The following is a 20,338-nucleotide window of genomic DNA, read 5'->3' as shown; positions in this document are numbered from 1 at the left end:
ACACCGTGGTATCTCATTTTGCATCCTAGGTACCCACATGCTTGGCTATGGAGTAGCATATATGGCTATCGTATGGCTAAAAAGATTGACAACCATAGAGGCCTCAAGGCATGGACAAGAGGTTTATAAGGAGAAAGCATATAGATATGTATGACCGACTTACAAGCTTGCATATGGTTACCTAAGGGTTAGACATCTAAAGTGAATATTAGGTCAAATATTGTTAGTCTTGAGAACTTGTTAGGTTGCTTATCCAACAGAGTCACCCCAAGATCTAGGTTGTCCTAGATCTTTTTAGTCAGTTCAATCTAGGGCCTAGTCAAATAGTAAACAAGGGAATGAACAAAGAGGATCAAGCTTGTTGTAGAACTTCCATGCTACAACCTTCAAAGGAATTGCACACTCAAGACCATACTAGATAATTCGGGAAAAACCCAATTCCCAGAATGGTAGTTTTGGAAGAAATTTAACACGTTTAATATATCCTACCTTTTGCATTTCATTAAACTAGGATCATAAGTTCAATAACTACTTAGCTTGAAATAAGTTCAATAACTACACCCTTCTCAAGGGATATTAAAATTGGCTTATGATCAGAGAACAAGAGGGATGTTAAAATCCTTCTAGAGAAATAAGCAAGGACGGCGAGATATTATACGAAGTTAGAGATGTGTCATTGAGCTTCAAGTATACACTTGGGCTCCATAAACCACACAAGGCTCTAGAAGCCTCTTGTAATAGGCCTCCCATAAAGATACATGTTATGAAAACTTTATAATTATTTCTACTAAATGAAATGCAAGCATGACCACTTGTGAAGTTCATTAGTTACTTTAGCATAGTAGAGAGAGAATGAGAAGTGCTTGAGAAGGTGAACATAGAAGTCGTCCACGGAAGACAACAATGGCTTGAGGATGATTTCCTTAAAGAGTGCGTCTTAAGAAATTGATGGGCTAGGGGTTAAGGATGATAATTCTTAAACATTAAGCGTCTAGATCAAGTAGATTAAGGACATAATTCAAGTGCACCTTTATTCAAAAGGAGTTACTCTCACAGGCACACCATGGGCACCACCCACACATCATGGATGGGCAAGATTGCCTGCCCCATCCAACCCATGGCACAGATGCATTCAATGCACCATAGAGGGACCTAGGCAGCTCTAGTGTGAAAACAGCATAAGCATTCAAGTTGCCAACTTAAGGCACTTCAGCCTACAGAGGGGCACGTCTGAGCTGAGGTCAAAGCCACAGAGAGAGAGAGAGAGAGAGAGAGAGAGAGAGAGAGCGCAACGAAATGTATAGGAGAATATTGTATTGGGCGGTAAGTTTACCTCTTGAGTCAAGGCAGCAAGGATGGCGAGATATACGAAAAGCAAAATTTTACATTACTTGGACCTTGATCAAGAAAAACATACTCTAACATAAAAATTTGTAACTTGACCAACCTAGCATAACCAAACTAACGTGAATAAACTCACATAATGAGCTAGGTTTCATAAAGTAATATCGATCAACTTTACCACATATATGAATAAATGGAAGTAATATAGTGTATGGTTTCAAATGAATACCACGTTCACACACACACACACACACACACACACTGCCATCCTCCAATCTCCCCATTTACAAAGCTAAATTTTTTTAAATTTGCTCCACTTCCATTCTCCCATTGCAAAGGGGGAATGGCACCAGTGCAATTCTCCCATTGTGATTTCCTGACTCAAATCCTCGGGGGGGTCACTCATCATATGTAACCCTATCACGTGAGTTCAACAGAAGGATATTTTTTATCTCTAAAATTTACAGAAATAAATATACATAAGGGACTATTTTAAATAGTTTTGGGAAAAATTTACAGATTTGTATAGAAAAGGGGTACATTTTATTAATGAAAAATTTACAAATAAGGGATTTTAGAAAGAGGCCTTGAACGCACGTGGTATAGAGGGTTTATACATAGTGACCCCCTCGAGCTCAAATCTTGGCTATGCAAAGAGGAAATGGCACTAGTGCCATTCTCCCAGATTCAAAGTTTTGGCTTCACAGAGTCAAAATGGCACATGTGAGTTTGACGATCTCAGTGTCATTATGTAGGTGCCAGCATGAGATTGGCATCACTGCCATTCTCCCCTAGTGGTAATCTAGACAAACTAAACCTATAGATTGACATTCCACTAATTTTATTGGCTACAATAGGATAATGGCAAAAGTGCAAATGCACATGTGAGTTTAGGATTCCTTGTGCATGTTTTCAGTTCATGGTATGAGATTGGCACCACTGCCATTCTCCACAGAGATTGACACAAATCCATATGAACTCTACAGAGCAGAGACTGTGATCATAGGAGAGTGGTGTCCGATTCCATTCCACATGTGAGTTTGATGATCTCAATGTCATTATGTAGTTACCAGCATGAGATTGGCATCACTGCCATTCTCCGCTAGTGGTAATCTAGACAAACTAATCCTATAGATTGACATTCCACTAATTCCAATGGGAGAATGGCATTGGTGCCCTTCTACCTTTGTGAAGCCAAAATTTTGAATTAGGACATTCCATTGGGAGAATGGCACTAGTGCCATTCTCCAATTTCCAATGGGAGAATGGCACTAGTGCCATTCTCCATTTTCCTATTACAAAGCCAAAAAATTAGGACATTCCATTGGCAGAATGGCACTAGTGCCATTCTCCATTTTCCAATGGGAGAATGGCACTAGTGCCATTCTCCATTTTCCTATTCCTAGTGCCTTTCTCCATTTTCCTATTACAATGGAGAATGGCACTAAACCTATAGATTGACATTCCACTAATTCCAATGGGAGAATGGCATTGGTGCCCTTTTACCTTTGTGAAGCCAAAATTTTGAATTAGGACATTCCATTGGGAGAATGGCACTAGTGCCATTCTCCATTTTCCAATGGGAGAATGGCACTAGTGCCATTCTTCATTTTCCTATTACCTCAGAGGGGTCAGTCATCATATGTAATCCTATCACGTGAGTTCAACAGAAGGATATTTTTAATATCTAAATTTTACAGAAATTAATTTACATAAGGGAGTATTTAAATTGATTTTGGGAAAAATTTACAGATTTATATAGAAAAAGGGTACATTTTATTAATGGAAAAATTACAAATAAGGGATTTTACAAATAGGCCTTGAACGCACGTGATATTGAGGGTTTATATATAGTGACCCCCCCGAGCCTATTACAAAGCCAAAAAATTAGGACATTCCATTGGGACATTCCATTGGGACATTCCATTGGGAGAATGGCACTAGTGCCATTCTCCATTTTCCTATTATAAAGCCAAAAAATTAGGACATTCCATTGGGACATTCTGTTGGGAGAATGGCACTAGTGCCATTCTCCATTTTCCAATGGGAGAATGGCACTAGTGCCATTCTCCATTTTCCTATTCCTAGTGCCATTCTCCATTTTCCTATTACAATGGAGAATGGCACTAAACCTATAGATTGACATTCCACTAATTCCAATGGAAAAATGGCATTGGTGCCCTTCTACCTTTGTGAAGCCAAAATTTTAAATTAGGACATTCCATTGGGAGAATGGCACTAGTGCCATTCTCCATTTTCCAATGGGAGAATGGCACTAGTGCCATTCCTCATTTTCCTATTACAAAGCCAAAAATTAGGACATTCCATTGGGAGAATGGCACTAGTGCCATTCTCCATTTTCCAATGGGAGAATGGCACTAGTGCCATTCTCCGTTTTCCTATTCCTAGTGCCATTCTCCATTTTCCTATTACAAAGCCAAAAAATTAGGACATTCCATTGGAACATTCCATTGGGACATTCCATTGGGAGAATGGCACTAGTGCCATTCTCCATTTTCCTATTCTCCAGTTCCATTCTCCCATTGCAATGTCCTAATATAAAATTTTGGCTTTGCAAAGGGAGCATGGCACCATTGGCATTCTCCCAAGGCAAAGTCCCAAGTCAAAATTTTGTCTTCCAAAGGAAGAATGGCACTAGTCTGTTCTCCTCTTATGAAGACAAATGTTTTTCTCAAGTCAATGCATGGGGAGAATGGGACTGGTGCCATTCCCCTTTTCAAAGATGGGATATGCAATTCTCCATAGGTTAGCCAAATTCACATGAAGAATGGCATTCTCCCCTGCTACAAGGACAACTTTGTTGGTCTTATGAAATTCTTTGGTTGTAGTTTGTTCAGAATCAATTTCTTGTCATCGTAATGAGAGGGGATGGCTACTATGAGATGCATGAATCAAGTAATGATGATGGTGAAAATAATTCATGCTTTAGAAAAAGTTTTATCAAATTGCTAAAATTTTTAGGGAAATAATTCATGCTTTCATGAGAATTTTGTATAGACTCATTCATGCTTTATAGAGATTTGCACCAATGCCATTCTTCCCCTCTAGAAGGACATGTTTGATGGTCTTATGAAATTCTTCAGTTGTAATTTGTTCATAATTAATTCTCCATAATCGTAATGACAGGGGATGGCTATCAGAAGCAGGGAGAAGGTCATGATGATGGTGGGGAATGAAGTGGTTGGAATTGGTGGAGTGTGTGCAATAGATGCGGAGGCCTACTGTAGTGGTGTGAAGATTGGGACAGAAAATGTATCGGTGATAGTGGAGAAGTCTATCAATAGTGAAATGCTCTTGCCATTTCCCACTATGGATGCAGTGCTTGTTGGTGAGGCAATTTGGAGCATTGTCAAGTGGCCTAAGGGCTCTCTAAAACGTGTTGGTGATTCTTTAGATGATGCGGTAACTGAAGAAACTGCACTAAGTGAGCCTGAGCGACCTTATGTTGAGGCTGTAAAGAATAAGAGAGAGAGATAGGAGACTCAAGTTCAGCTTTCTTCACAACACACAAAAGAGAGAGGACACAAGGTTGGAAGGTGAAGCCTTTCTTCACTTTTGCACACAACAACAATACAATAGAAGAGGGAAATACCCTATATATCAAAACCTAGAATACGTGGTTCATATGTGAACCCAAACCAAAAACATACGTGGTAGTCTAACTACACCACGAGTACAACTAACATAGACGGTGACATAAATGATAGTCATCCAGGAGATATGTCAGGGATAGAGCTTGATATCTCAACACTCCCCCTCAAGCTCAAATCCATCTCACGTACACCAAGCAAGCTCCTAAATCTGCGAAGCTTCTCGGTACCCAATGCCTTCGTAAAGATATCAGCCACCTGCTCCTCAGTGCTGACATAGACAAGATCAATCTCACCAGCTAGAACCTTCTCTCTCACAAAGTGATAATGCACCTCAATGTGCTTCGTTCTAGCATGATAAACTGGGTTATTAGCAAGCATGATGCTGCTAATGTTGTCACAATGAATGACAACTGCTGCATGAACTGACTGTCCCATATCTGCAAGTAGCTTCCGTAACCAAGCTACCTCACATGCAGCCATTGCTGCACCCCTGTACTCAGCCTCTGTGCTCAACAAGGCAACTGTTGGCTGCTTCTTGCTGCTCCAACTGATGGCACCACTCCCAAGGGAAAACATAAAACCACTAGTAGATCTCCTGTCCGAGACACTACCAACCCAGTCAGCATCTGTGTATCCATGTACCTGTAATGCACACCCAGCTTCATAAAACAGTCCATAATGCAATGTGGACTTCACATACCGCAGTATGCGCCTAGCCACATCCAAATGTGGCTTCCTCGGTGCCTGCATAAACTGACTCACCAGCCCCACAGCATAGCTCAAGTCTGGTCGAGTTATAGTCATGTAAATCAAGCTACCTACTATGCGCCTGTACATAGTAATATCTTCAAGAAGCTCACCTGACTCTGCATTGAGCTTCACATTCTGCTCCAATGGAACAGAGATAAGCTTACAGCCTGTCATCCCATATTTGGACAGCATGTCCAAACCGTATTGCCTTTGCAACAGCCATATCCCACACGGGGATCTAATAACCTCAATGCCCAAGAAGTAACGCAGCTCTCCCAAATCCTTCATCTCAAATTTCTGCTTCAACAGCAGCTTCACTTCATTAATGTCTGCATCACTATCACCTGTAATAATCAAGTCATCAACATAGATGACTATAAGCACAATCCCTCTGTTTGTCCTTTTCACATAAAGTGAAAAATCTGAATTGGAAATCTGAAATCCAATAGTGACAAGATATTGCCCTATCTTGTCTGACCATGCCCTCGGCGCCTGTTTTAAGCCATACAAGGCTTTGCGCAACCTGCATACAAAATCGGGGTGTGCTTTATCCTCATAACCTTCTGGCTGCATCATATAAACCTCTTCCTGCAAGTCACCATGCAAGAAGGCATTTTTCACATCCATCTGATGCAAAGACCATCCCTTTGCAGCAGCCATAGCAATTACTGCTCTCACGGTTGCCATCCTCGCAACCGGGCTGAAAGTTTCCTCATAGTCAATTCCATATGTCTGTGCAAAACCTTTGGCAACCAATCTTGCCTTGTACCTGCTAACAGACCCATCAGCATTGTGCTTTACTTTGTAAACCCACTTGCAGCCAATAGCCTTCTTATCATGAGGCAAAGGCATCAAATCCCAAGTGTGGTTTGCATCCAAGGCAGCCATCTCTTCATCCATAGCTGCTTCCCAATTTTTATGCCCTGCTGCATCCTCAAAACATGTGGGCTCTGGCTCCTCTAGAACCTTGACCATATAAGCATAGTGATGTGCTGTATACCCATCATATCTCAGCCTGTCAACTGGATACTTAATACGAGTGGACCTCCGTACAACTGGATCAGTTGCAGGCGTCTTTAAATCATGCCTGCTTTTCCTTGCACCAGGTGTAACAACAGAAGGAATCCCAAGTTCCTCATCAAGGCTCATTTCAGAGCCGCTTGACTCTCCATCAACATGAGAGCTACCAGCAGACACATCAAATACTGGAGCATGGTCCACTTTTTCTTTTCCCTTATGTGATACCTGCACAACACTATCAGGACTGCCATGTGACGATTCACTAGATCTCAATCTCCCTGTCCATGCATTAGATCCACTAGTAGAGGACTCTCTAGGTCCACTCAAGGCTTGAGATTGCTGCTCTGCATTTATTGCAGCATTCCCATTTCCTGCATCTGCATCTCCTACCATAACAGTTGGTGCATACCACCTGCTCATTTCATCAAAAACAACATCTCTGCTCACTTGCATTTTGCGGGTGGAAGGGTTATAACAGCGATACCCTTTCTGGTGCTGAGCATATCCAATAAAGATGCATTTTTCTGCCTTTGGATCCAGCTTTGTTCTCTTCTCATCAGGAACATGAACATAAGCTATGCAACCAAATACCTTCAAGTGAGAAATATCTGGTTTTTGGCCTGTATACATTTCTTCAGGCGTCATGCCATGGACAGCTGCAGTGGGGGTTCTGTTCATAATATAAACAGCAGTTGCTACTGCTTCAGCCCAAAAATAATCAGGCATGTTTTTCTCATTTAGGATCGCCCGTCCTACTTCTGCAATATGCCTGTTCTTCCTTTCTGCAACCCCATTCTGCTGAGGGGTAGACCTGCATGAGTACTTCCTTTGAATTCCCTGTTCTTTCAGATATTCACAAAATTCTTCTGAAAAGTACTCTCCCCCTCCATCAGATCTTAGCACTTTAATATGCACACCTTTCTCTTTTTCAACCATGGCCTTAAAAGCCTTGAAATGGCTGAACACTTCACTTTTGTGCTTCATAAAATAAATCCACACCTTCCTAGTGTAGTCATCAATAAACGTCACATAATAATGGCATCCACCAATAGAAGCAGCTTTGGTTGTCCAAACATCTGAATGGATCACTTCCAAAGGTCTTCCGCTCACCTTAGCATTTTTGGGAAATGCATGTCTGGCCTGCTTACCCATTTGGCATGCTTCACATACCTTTTGTATTCCCTCAACTCTGAATTTAGGCAAACCTGCAACAATGTTTTTCATTTGCATAGATTTTAGCCTTTGTATATTCACGTGCCCAATGCGCTTGTGCCATATCTCAATATCTGCAATGACACCTCTCCCATGCGCAAACATAGCAGCTTTCACCTCAGGCATATCAACATCCAAGGTGAACATTCTTCCATTTTTGTTGCCTTTCGCAACCAAGCGGCATTTATTTTTCAAGTCCTCAACAAAGCATCCATCAGGATTAAATCTAACCTGCAGACCTTGCTCAACCATCTGGCCAACTGAAACCAGGTTCTTAGTGATTTTTGGAACATGAAGTACATCTGCCAAGTACTTTGTTTTGCCATCCTGCATAGCCAATGGCACTTTACCAACCTGTGTAATTGGGTGCGCAGTATCATCACCTGTTTCAACATAACCTGGCTTATCCAAATTTTTGACATCATGAAACCACTCACCATGACTGGTCATGTGGTTAGAGGCACCTGAATCAACATACCAAACATCATTGCAAGCTGCAGCATCTCCTGACATGGAGTTAACCATATGCTGCATCACAAAAAGGTGCTCATTTCTATCGTCACCATGCCCACTTGATGATGCATAGTTGCTTTGCTGCAACTTCCCACTTTTGATGTCATTCTGCTTTTTATAGCATGTATTCTCCTTGTGTCCAGGCTTTCCACAATAATAGCATTCTGTGCTGCTATTTACTTGCTGGTTTCTTTGCCATGAACCACGGCCTCTTTGGCTCCCCCTGCCTCTAGAACTACCACGTCCTCCTCCATAGGACTGGTTTTCCTGTTGTTGCTGTTGGTTCTGATTTCCTGCACGGCCACCAGAACGGCCTCTTCCTCTACCCCTGCCTCTACCTGTATTCGAGTAGAAAGCAGTCTCTTGAGAAGTTGAGGTGGCTGAACCACCATTCCTTTGCTCTTCACTCAGCAAGAGAGCAATAAGTTCCTGAAAATCAGGAAATGTTTCACGGACTCCAATGGATGTCCGAAATTGTGCATAATCTTTCCCAAGACCATTCAAGGTCACGGACACTAAGTCCTCATCATCAACAGGTGCTCCAATGGAGGCAAGAGAATCTGCAAGGCCTTTCACCTTCAAGGAATACTCATTTATATTCATATTTTTCCTTTGCACATTGTGCAACTCCTGCTTTAGCTGCATCTTTCGTGCTTTGGTATTTGTGCTATACAGCTTCACCAATGTATCCCATGCCTCCTTAGGCGTCTCTAGATCCTGTATATGCACAATCATAGAATCTGAAATGCTAACGGACAGCCAATACAGGCATTTTCTGGCTTTTTCATGCCATTCTTTAAAGGCCTTCAATTCAGCAGGAGTGGGAGCAGCACCCAAAACTGGTTCTGCAGTTTCACCACTGATGTAATCCCAAACTCCCTTTCCCATAAAGAAGTTTGTCATCCTGAACTTCCATGCTTGGAAGTTGTTCTTGTCAAGCTTCTCACTGACAATGGTAGACAGATTCTCAGACATTTTACAAATCACGAATTGCAACAGCAACCTGTAAACACAGCAAATGCCTCAGAAGGGCAAATAGCAAAACTTCTGCAAAGAGCCTCACAGGGGCAGATCTGCAACACTGACGAAAGTGGTATTTCACCACACAGTCACTTCCTCGTGACGATTTTGCATCAACAGGCAACAGGCATGAATCTGCAACTCCCAATATCTCTGCACATAGGCATACGATGCAATTTCTGTGGCACCTTTCCACCGACTAGCCGCGCGGTGGTCGCACAGCAAAAATAGGGCCTTTTTCTGAGTGCCTGCGAAGAACTTCCGCCTTCAAAACGGGCCTCGAAACGGCCTCAAATCAGAAAAATAAAGTCACCAAGGGCTTTGCCCTTGCCCGCAGCATATACTGCGCTCTCGCCGCACCGCGAAGGGCCTCTCAATCTGAAGCAGTGCACTCCTGCACTTCTGGCTGTGCTACCTGCAGAGATTTGCTCCCAAACTCAAAATAGGAAAGCTACACTGGTCCTCTTACCAGGACACCACAAACTTGGCTAGCTTTCTTGAGCTCCTTACCACGAACAAGGCTCTGATACCATGTAAAGAATAAGAGAGAGAGATAGGAGACTCAAGTTCAGCTTTCTTCACAACACACAAAAGAGAGAGGAAACAAGGTTGGAAGGTGAAGCCTTTCTTCACTTTTGCACACAACAACAATACAATAGAAGAGGGAAATACCCTATATATCAAAACCTAGAATACGTGGTTCATATGTGAACCCAAACCAAAAACATACGTGGTAGTCTAACTACACCACGAGTACAACTAACATAGACGGTGACATAAATGATAGTCATCCAGGAGATATGTCAGGGATAGAGCTTGATATCTCAACAGAGGCAATGCCAGTTTCTTCATTGGAAACTGACAATTTCATTCGTGAATCTTGGAAAGAGAAAAAGGTTGTCTTATGGGATGAGAGCAAAACAAAGACCGTGGGGGAAGGTGTGATCTTATATGTTTTCCTGGGAGACTCTATAAACTTTGACCTATTGGGTAATGATTGCATTGGTGTGGGTATTGAAAAGAAAGAACAAATTAGAGGAAGTGACTCAGGGTCTTCTATGCAAGATGTCGGCTCTATCAGCCTAGTAAAGTGGCCCATCAAGCAGATTACCTTACTTGAAGGAAGCCCATTGCAACAATATGTGCCCATGGACCACGTTGCTGGTATAGATGAGTTGGTCAATGATCAAATGTTGAAAAGGGATGATCCAACATCAAAGAAAAGAAGGTACACTTTCATTAACAGGGTGCCTAAACAAAGAGATCCTCCAACAGCAATGTACAAAATGTCACTAGATTCGGTGCAGCAGGTTTCTTCCATCGATTGTTGTGGGAGTAGGTGTTGCCAACATGCAGAGCGAGATCTCTTAATGAATCTAAGGAAGAACTTTTGGGGCAGCTCCTTGGAGTCTCGTACAAACTTTATATACGATGTGTTGTCAACGGCTTGGCATCATGACTACATAGGGAGGATATGCTACAACTTCAGGATAAACGGTCGGGATGTTTGTTGTAGAGCATGGTATGAGATGCATGGAATTCCAAGGACATCATTTTATCGATACAGGGAGCAATTTGAGAGTGGTGTGCAGCGATATGTGCATGGCAATTCAGGGATTATGAGGAGGACCAGGGAGCACATACGTATGGGAAGGGCTCTCATTCAACACTTTGTGGATAATAGCACAAAGCATATGCCTCACAAGAGTAGAACCATGCAGGATGGTTCTAGAGAGACACAGCAAGTGATACCTGAAGTGTATAAGAAGATAGACATCCTACGTGAGGTCAAAACTTCACTTAATCAACGTGGTTATCAGAGCCTATCCACATCCACATTTGGCAGGATTTGGAAATCAGACTTAAAAAATGTAGCCCTTGCTAAGACGAGCGAATTCTCTAAATGTAGCTTGTGCAGCCAGATCAAGGCTCAATTGGCAGCCACAAAAAGTCAAGATGAGTGCAATTCACTGATGGAAGAGAGAAAGATGCATATGATACAGCAACAAAGTTGTAGGAACTTATACTATGCATGGCGTAGGTACTCTGAGATGGATCCAAAAAAGTATGTATGCATAATCCATGATAAGATGGACCGAAAAAAGACGGCAATTCCAATACTTCGGGTGAGGTCCAAGGACACCGATTCTGCATGGCAATTAAAGGTTTCACTCATTGAAATGATTACCCATGGGCATGGAAACGGTCATTATGGACACTTCACCCTCAATGGTTTGTGGCCATCTGATCCCAACCTGACGATTGGATCGCTCTCAATTTGTTTGCACAACCTCGAGAGGATGGATATGTATGACCTTGGAGACCTTGCTACCAATGGGATTCCTAGAAGCAATGCTCACCTTTTGAATGCTCTATGTTCAAGAAATGCTTTGGACTCCCATTACAGTTCTAAAGGTGCACATGTTTCCACAAGTGGAGCTAGCTTGTCTAAAAATGTAGATGTCATGATCACAAATGCAAATCTAGAAACTGTATCGGAAAGTGACCTGAAGTCTGTCACGGAGGCCATGACAACTTCCATTGCAAGGGCTACAGACACATGTGTAAATTTTTTTCCGTCAAATACAAGAGAAAACCCACCCTCTTTAGAGGGGAGTGTTGCTATTGAGCCACCATTCCAAAAGTTGCCAGAGAACTTGCTACTCCAACTAGATAATTGTGGTTCTGAGAACAAAAATAGATACTTGTTTGCATACCTTTCTCTTCTTGTAGCAAGGGGCATTTTCAAGACAGTTCAATTGGGCTTCTTGATGGTAGGGCACACACATGAGGTCATTGATGCAATGTTCAACAGGTTTTCTGAGAGCTTGCGGGTGGGACAAACATTCACTTTCTCGCATCTGATGGATACATTCAAAAAATGTACATCATCTTCACCGGCACCATTTGTTCTTACACGGGTTCCTAACTTCAAGGATTATGTAGATGGCTACCTATGTGATGGGCAAGAAATGCTAGTTGGACATGCAAATCCATTACAATTTCAATTTTACATGCAAGGTGACATACCAATGATGCAGTACAAGGTGCATCCAAAATAACCGAATTGGATGCAGGGGGAATTGAGCTATGGAAGAAAGATAGTGAGGGTCGATCATTGTTGCTAATAGGTTGTCCGGATATACTGCCAATGGCTGCATTTGTGAGAGATCACTTGCAAGTAATATCAGGGATAAAGGATTACATTAAGTTTTGGGAGAAATGTGCAAGTGGAAAGAATGCATCCTATGAGTCCTACATTAGGCCAATGATAGACTATTGGAAAACCATGATCGGTGAGCTCAAACAGGAAAACATCTCAGAGATAGGAGTGTACAGAGAGTTTTGGCCAAGAACACAATCTCTAGATGAGGAGGATGATATAGATGCTTGCATTAATGATTTCCAAGGCTATGAGGAATGGAATGATCACTATTGTGGGCCTCTAAAAGGTAAGCCGAGGGAAGAGTTTAGACCAATGGTGGATGTTAAGCAAGGTGACTTCGTCTTGGTGAGGCCATCAGATCCTATATACCCCATATGGCTTGGCGTTGCCATATCAAGTGCCGAGATGGATGTTGCTTCTCCTAATTTCAAGAAATTATTAATTCAGTATTGGGCTTCAATATTGGGCACCATCAGTTAAGAGAAAGGGGCTCAGTGATGCAGATGCCTATGTTGATTGCTGGAACAAGTATTGGGCAGAGAATAGGTTGGATCCACAGGTATGGGAGTGTATTGATGCAGTTGTCTGGTCATGGACATCAAAATCCATAAATAGACCCGAGAAGATCAAGATTCCACAGAGCGTATGTATCAAAGCACAGGAGAGCTTGCTTGGTATCAGAGCATAGAAAATGGTGTCGAATTTCTCCCTCTTAATCTCCCAAACTTCCATTGTAAGGTGTGTTCTCATGTGATGTTTCTCAATTGTTGTTATCTTGTCAATGGGTATTTGCATATTATTAATATGACAATTTTCAGAAGCTGTGACCTTCACCAACAACTGCTTTGTTTCTAGTGGAACTCACTATGCATGGTGTTTGTTAACACCACCAAGTGGTGTTTATTAACACCTCAAGTAAAATATACATGTTGTCCCTAGACGGTGTTTATTAACACCACCAAATACATGATTTTCAAACTCTGCCACAAATGCTTTGTTTCGGTTTTTATACGCAATGAACTGTTTCACAACCAATGAAGTTTTTCATAATCATTGGAATTCCAAATATTAGCTTATTCAATATTGGTAAAATTCCCACAATCAATGGAAATTTTCCCAAATTTAATGAAGCCTTTCCCAATTTTAATGAAATCCACCCAATTTCGAAATTCCCAAAATGGAACTTTTGTCCCACTTTATCTAATACTGTGTTCTTTGGTTGCCTTCTAGCTTTGCATCACATTGCATTTTTCTCTTTTATCCCTTCTTAATTTCATGATTCGTGTTGGGTTATCATCCCTTTGCTCTCAATGCCATGTTGGATTACCATCCCTCTGCTCTCAATGCCATGTTGGATTACCATCCCTCTGCTCTCAAGTTTGTCTGTATTCTTTGAGCTCCTCTGATAACCACTTTCTTTGAGCTCCCTCTATCTTTGGTACCCTTTGTTGTGTCATCCAAAATGGCTACAGAAGAGGCTTCTATTGAATGGCTTATTGAAGGAGTGAATCTATCACACTCTATCCCACTCAAGGATGGAAGAAGGATTGTTAGTGCACATTTCCTTCAAAGCCTTCTTCCCCATATGCGCAAGCTCATCTGGCTTAAGGCAGTCATTGAAGGTGAAGCAACAATGAAGGTAAAGGTTTCATCTGAGTGGGATATTGATGGTCAAGAGCATTACGTGCTAGATGCCTCCTTGACAAAAAGGTATGCTCTCATCCACAATACAATCATGGCAGCAAGTACTTTTAGTGATCTTGAAGAGCCTGGTTCATCACGTTGTGTTGCCAGTAGAGTTTACTCTGAAGAGTTTGGCAAAGAAGGAAAGAAAACATCTCAACCATCTCCTTATGTGGATCTTGAAGAGTTAAGTCCCATTGAGAAGCCTGGTATGTACCACAATTCTTATAAGTCGAGGATTGATGTTGACATTGAGATGATGCAGACTTCACACATTGACCTTGAAGGCTCAAATGAGGACCATTCAAAAGATGAATGTTAGATTAGCAAAAGCATCATACCTTGGATCATGGAGAACAAGCAAGCCAATATACTCAAAATGCGGATTGCAAATATAAAGCAAAGGAAGCAAGTCACTGAATTACCAAGGGTATACAATGGAAGTATGCTATTGGAATTTCCTCCAACTTTTGGAAACATCAATGGCATAAATGGCATGGAGCAAAAATTTGATGGCCACATATGGACCTAACCATCAACCACAAACATGGCTATCTCATGTACAGTAAGGCTTAGCTACTGTGTTGGCTCATTATAATGCCATAGGATTGCTTGCCCTATTTTTCAAACAATAAGAAGTTTAACACATTCATATTTAGAGGCTATCTACAAAAGAAGATTGCTCTTGGACTCTTGACTGAAGAGGAGAGGGACAAGATTGTTTGTCACTATTGTCGTAAGCCTACTTATTGCATTGATACTTGTAATTGCATAGTATATTATGTAATGCCATTTGATGAAACAATGACTAGATTGATGGTGCATGTTGGTGAACATCAGCACCCCGTGCAGGTAGGAACATCTAAGGCAATGATAGAGAAAACAAAGAAGCTTGTTGCAGATGTTTTGAAGGTAGATAAAAATGTTGGACCACGCAAAGCTCAAATGAGTGTTGCCAAAGAGCTCTTGAATTCATCCTTGATGAGAGGAGACAATAATGAAGGGGGAAGTGTGGGAGATATAGAGTTGACCAACTTTCTTGAGCAATTGGTACCACTAGTTGAGAATCAACGGTATGTTTGTTTGTAGCTAAATGATTTTTAGTCTACTTAACTTTAGAATGGTATAGGGACCTTCTAAATAGTTGACTTGTGATGTTACAAGTTCAAACGGATTGTTGCACAAGAGAAGAAGGCAAGGTTACCTATTGGGGAAGGTTATGACAGCCTTCTTTCACTAAAGAAAAGGTCTATGTATTCATTCTTCCATGGAAGTCATTTTCCAGGGCAAGGCTTGCCAAATGAAAAATGTTTTATTTTTAAAATGTCAACCAATGGTCTAGCATCTATTGTGGATCTTGTCAATCGCATGAGAAGAGGAGGAAATGGTGATTTGAGGAATTCATGGGTACAATTTGATCACACCCATCGAGTGATTGGGTGGAGCACAATGGCATGTCATGTCTATGATCCTAGGTATAACTTCCCTCCATCCTTATGCTCGGGGGGGTCACTCATCATATGTAACCCTATCACGTGAGTTCAACAGAAGGATTTTTTTTATTTCTAAAATTTACAGATATAAATATACATAAGGGACTATTTAAAATAGTTTTGGAAAAAATTTACAGATTTGTATAGAAAAGGGGTACATTTTATTCATGAAATTTTTTACAGATAAGGGACTTTAAATATAGGCCTTGAACGCACGTGATATAGAGGGTTTATACATAGTGACCCCCCCGAGTCCTTATGTATCCATGTTGCTATCATCAAGAGAGTTGTGGTATAATATTTAATAATGTTGGCTTTGTCTACCAGTGTGCAGGAATTAATGACCATCGCCACATGTGAGATGAAAGATGAAGATGCTGAAAGCCAAATCCTATTTTGGGAGATGTTGAATGCCATAATGAAACAATGTGGGTATCCCCCTGCAGATTTTTATGGTTTCATGTTTGAGGAAGCTAGAGCAAATTGGATAGTTGTGAGAAGTATTTTCAATGGGGGTCCAAACAACATAATTGTTGGGAGAGAGCGCTCATGTCTCTTCCATTGGAAACAAAGCTTGCATAAGCACACAAGGAAATTCATCAAAGAGGATATGAGCAATGAGCATATCACCATGTGTGAGAATTGGAGATTATGTAAGACAAAGCAAGAAGCTACCAACCAAGCAAAGCTCATTCGGAAGTGGTGGCATGCAGGACATGTCTATGAGGCCGACATTCCTTCAATGGACATATGGTCTAGTTGGTGGGATGTGCGGATTGCCCATTGGGGAATCTCATGAGCGCATTATGTATTTTGTAGATAAATGTAGTAAGCTAAATAAATGTAATAAGCCAATTCTAATTGCCTCCTTTTTTACCACAGGTAACAAAGAGTTCCTTGGAGGAGGCGTACACTCCAAGGTCAAATCTAGCTGAAAGCATGCATGGTAGTTGGCTAGTAGGATAAGGGTTTAAGACAAAGATACAATTATATGATTGTTGCATCTCGGACATGGCAAATTCCCTATTACAAAGTGCCAAACAATATGCATATATGATTGGAAGGCATGTTGGGGATGGTCCTAACTTGGAAGCATGGATGCAAAGTGTGGCCTCAAGGAGTACACCTTCACTAGCACAAGTTGAACAAATGGTGAATGAAATAGTTGCAGGGACACCAATGTATGAAGAACCAAGACCATTACATGGGGATAAGGTAATAGTCCAAAGAAAGAGAAGCAAGCCATCAAGTATAAGTTTAGAAAACACGTCACATAATCTAGGGTATGTGATGGAGACTAGAGATTGTAAGCAAAGAGGGCGGCCAAGAAAAATTAGGTTCGAGAATGAAGGTGGAGATTGGCATTCAGTAAAACCACAAGGTAATACCCAACCAGTGGATGTTAGGGCTTCCACAATTGAGCAAGGTGGAGTTCAAGGGGAGTCTACAAAAACATCATGGGAAAAACATGGCAATGTAGGGAAGCTGAAGGAGCTCAGAATGTGAGACCATGCCCACAAGAGAACAAGCCCCAACGGCTCCACCTATGAGATAAGAAGGCCTTCCTAGTGGCCTCTCTATTGTTGAGTGCCTATCCACCGTACCTTTTAAGCAATTCGAAGGGCCTCCAGAAACTCTAAAGTGAAGTGTCTTGGATTCATATATGAAAAGGTTAAGTGTAATCGATATATACAAAGCAGTTCACAAGGAATGGTGGCACCCTATTTCTACTCTGAATGGCAGCATCCAGGGGTACCAGGACCAAAAGCACAATGGATGTGGTTTTGTAATGATGATATAACTCATACATGGCACCCAGATCATAATATCATGCATGTTCCTGAACGTCCATCTGTGTGGAAGGTGGATGTGGAAACAAACATCACAAGTGAGGAGATAGGCAATTTCATCAAGGCTGGTTTTAGACTGCAAATAGTGGATCAAACCCATGTGAATTGGAGGACACCAAATGTACCTCAAGGATTGGCGCCGATGCCAACTAATTTTTGTGATGCACATGGAGGGTCGGCATCCATACCAAGGAATCCAGCTCAACACACATTGGTAAGAACCACAAAATGGAGGCATGGCATATCTAAGGAGGCTGCAAAAAGAATAGCTAGTGCTCAATCTATGCACGCTGTTGTCATGGGAGAAATGACAGTGGATCTTCTTCATCATAGTATTTTCCATTTGAGAACAACAAGGTCTAACAAGGCTCGGATGTCTTACGATGTGCACATCAAGACTGAACCCATGTGTACATGTCCAAATTTTCATAAAAAGAGAGTTGGGTCAAAAACCTTACCTGGCATGCAAACATATCTATTACATCTTCATCCGTGTATTGGGATTGGATCCAAATCAACACATGCTTATTCATCAACCAACCCTTCCCACTATGGATGTTTCATCAGTGCTTAACTGACCTAGGATCAATCCATAGACCTGAATGCAAAATATAAACTTGGTTGGTGATATGATAGCCACTTTTTGATGTGACACTATTTTTTGCTCAAAATTTGTTATGTTGAGTCAACACAATGTTCTTAATGTGGAACATTTTACTGATTGATTTGGCCTTTTCAAATAATAGAACTACATGAAAATTGGCATATGCTTACTTGAAGTTTCATAAACCTTTGTTGCCTTAGCAACTATCCATAGACTTGAATGCATAATACATATTTGCTGGTATTGTGATGGCTCATTTTTATATGAAATCATTTGATACTGACTTGCAATATAAATTACTTGGATTAATAACTTTGTCTTTTTTAGTCCATAGAATTGCTAATTGCTTTGGTATTTCCTAGGATAAATCCACAGATACATGATAAGTAATTACTTTGTTTTTTTTTATTAGTAGGTCTTTTTTTATGGGACTCTAAAAAAGCTCGCAAACTTTGATAAATTTCAAAAAAAGCTCTCATTAAAAAGCTCACAATAAAATTCTCCCCATACCATGTTTGTCTTGTTTATAGACCGGGTTTGAAACCGCTTGCACAATACTCCAAACATATGAGGAAAAATGTTTATGAAGGTCATGCTCGATACCTTCCGCTGGACCATCTCACACATGGAGGTCAGCTTGATCCACCACCACCATATTTGAAGGCAAGTGACTATTTTAGGCTTGGAGGGCAAATGGAGAGGAACCTCCTTATGGTATGAAGAGGCTATCGATCTTTCATGAGCTTCCTGATTGGGGTTAGTTACAAATCAATCATCTCTGGATCCCATGCATATCTTCAAGAATGTGTGGGCTACTATTTGGGCACACTTGGTTGATTCTAAAGACTCGAGAGGAGTGCGAGAAGACTTGCGTGCTATGAATAGGATGTCTTGTTTCTAGCCCCAAGTGCATGCTTCGGGAAAAGTTGTCCTCCCGAAAAATTTGTCCTCTCGAAAGCAACATGGATCCTCTCTACGAGGGAGGAGGCAGCAATCAAGGCAGACATTGCCTCTTTTCAAACACCGATAGGGTACATGCGTTGCTTGAAAGGAGCATTTTCAAAGGACAATAAGCTTAGTGGGCTCAAGTCCCATGATTGGCACAAGGTCTTACAGGTATTTTAAGTAGAATTAGTGTACCGATAATCGTGATGCATTAGCGTAATTATGATTATGTTATATTGTTGACATGACTTCTTTGTTGCTTTGATAGTTCATCCTCCCAATTACAATAAAAGGGTGCTTACAAGAAGATGTTAGAAATGATATATTCAAGATCTGTGGTATTATGAGGTATGCTTACTATCAAATCGCATTGATTGCATTTTCTTCAATTTAAGCTGATTAATCTGTAGACTGACTATGAAAATATCTTACATGGACATGTGAAATAGTTGGATATCTCAAAACGAGATCTCCATATCGAGCATCGAGAAGGCTAGGGTGGAATCCATTGAAGCTATATGCTTGCTTGAGAAGCACTTTCCCTTGAGCATTATGACAACTCAAGTCCACTTGCTTGTGCACATAGTTGATGAGGTGGCTATTGCAGGTACCATTCATAGTCAATGGATGTTTTTTCTTGAGCGGTTTATGAAAACTTTAAAGGGATTTGTAAGACAAAGAGTAAGACCAGAAGCAAGCATGACAGAGAGATGGCTTGTGCAAGAGTCATTAGTATATATCACAGAGTTTCTTGCATCCACGAATCCCGATATGCCACAAGCTTGGCATAACAAGGATGATGATCGCAAAAGCTGAACTTGGAGGGCTTGTAGCTCACTCTTCAAAGCAAGGAAAAGAGGGCTTTCTGAAGCAAAAGAAAGCTCATATACCAGAGAAGGTCCAGCACAGAGGTTGGACGAAATGGTGCGCACTTTTGCCCGGGAGAGTTGCTACAGGCTGAAACTGAGTTTTGACGATTTCTCCCTCGTTACTGAACCAAATGACCTGAAAAATGGCTCAAAATCTTCGTCTTGAGGTCGCCCATCTACTCCTAAGAGGGCTCAGGCAATGGCGGAGTATGCAGGGAGTATTGAGCAACAGAAGAAATTCGCTGTTTGGAGAAT

General features: G+C 41.2%; 1 protein-coding gene across 1 annotated transcript; it reads left to right on the top strand.

The window, feature by feature from the left end:
• Positions 1-14,224: 14,224 nt before the first annotated feature.
• Positions 14,225-16,614, top strand: LOC147880587 (uncharacterized). The gene is made up of 4 exons (XM_087370638.1): positions 14,225-14,349; positions 15,135-15,395; positions 15,597-15,797; positions 16,143-16,614. Exons 1-4 carry the CDS (start codon positions 14,225-14,227, stop codon positions 16,612-16,614), a joined length of 1,059 nt encoding a protein of 352 aa, XP_087226764.1.
• The last annotated feature ends 3,724 nt before the right edge of the window (positions 16,615-20,338 follow it).

This window comes from Dipteris shenzhenensis, chromosome 32, assembly GCF_047967505.1.
Source record: "Dipteris shenzhenensis isolate YYH24624 ecotype China chromosome 32, Dip_SZ_1.0, whole genome shotgun sequence".
Classification (NCBI taxonomy): Eukaryota; Viridiplantae; Streptophyta; class Polypodiopsida; order Gleicheniales; family Dipteridaceae; genus Dipteris; species Dipteris shenzhenensis.
This window is presented reverse-complemented; position numbering and strand designations above follow the sequence as displayed.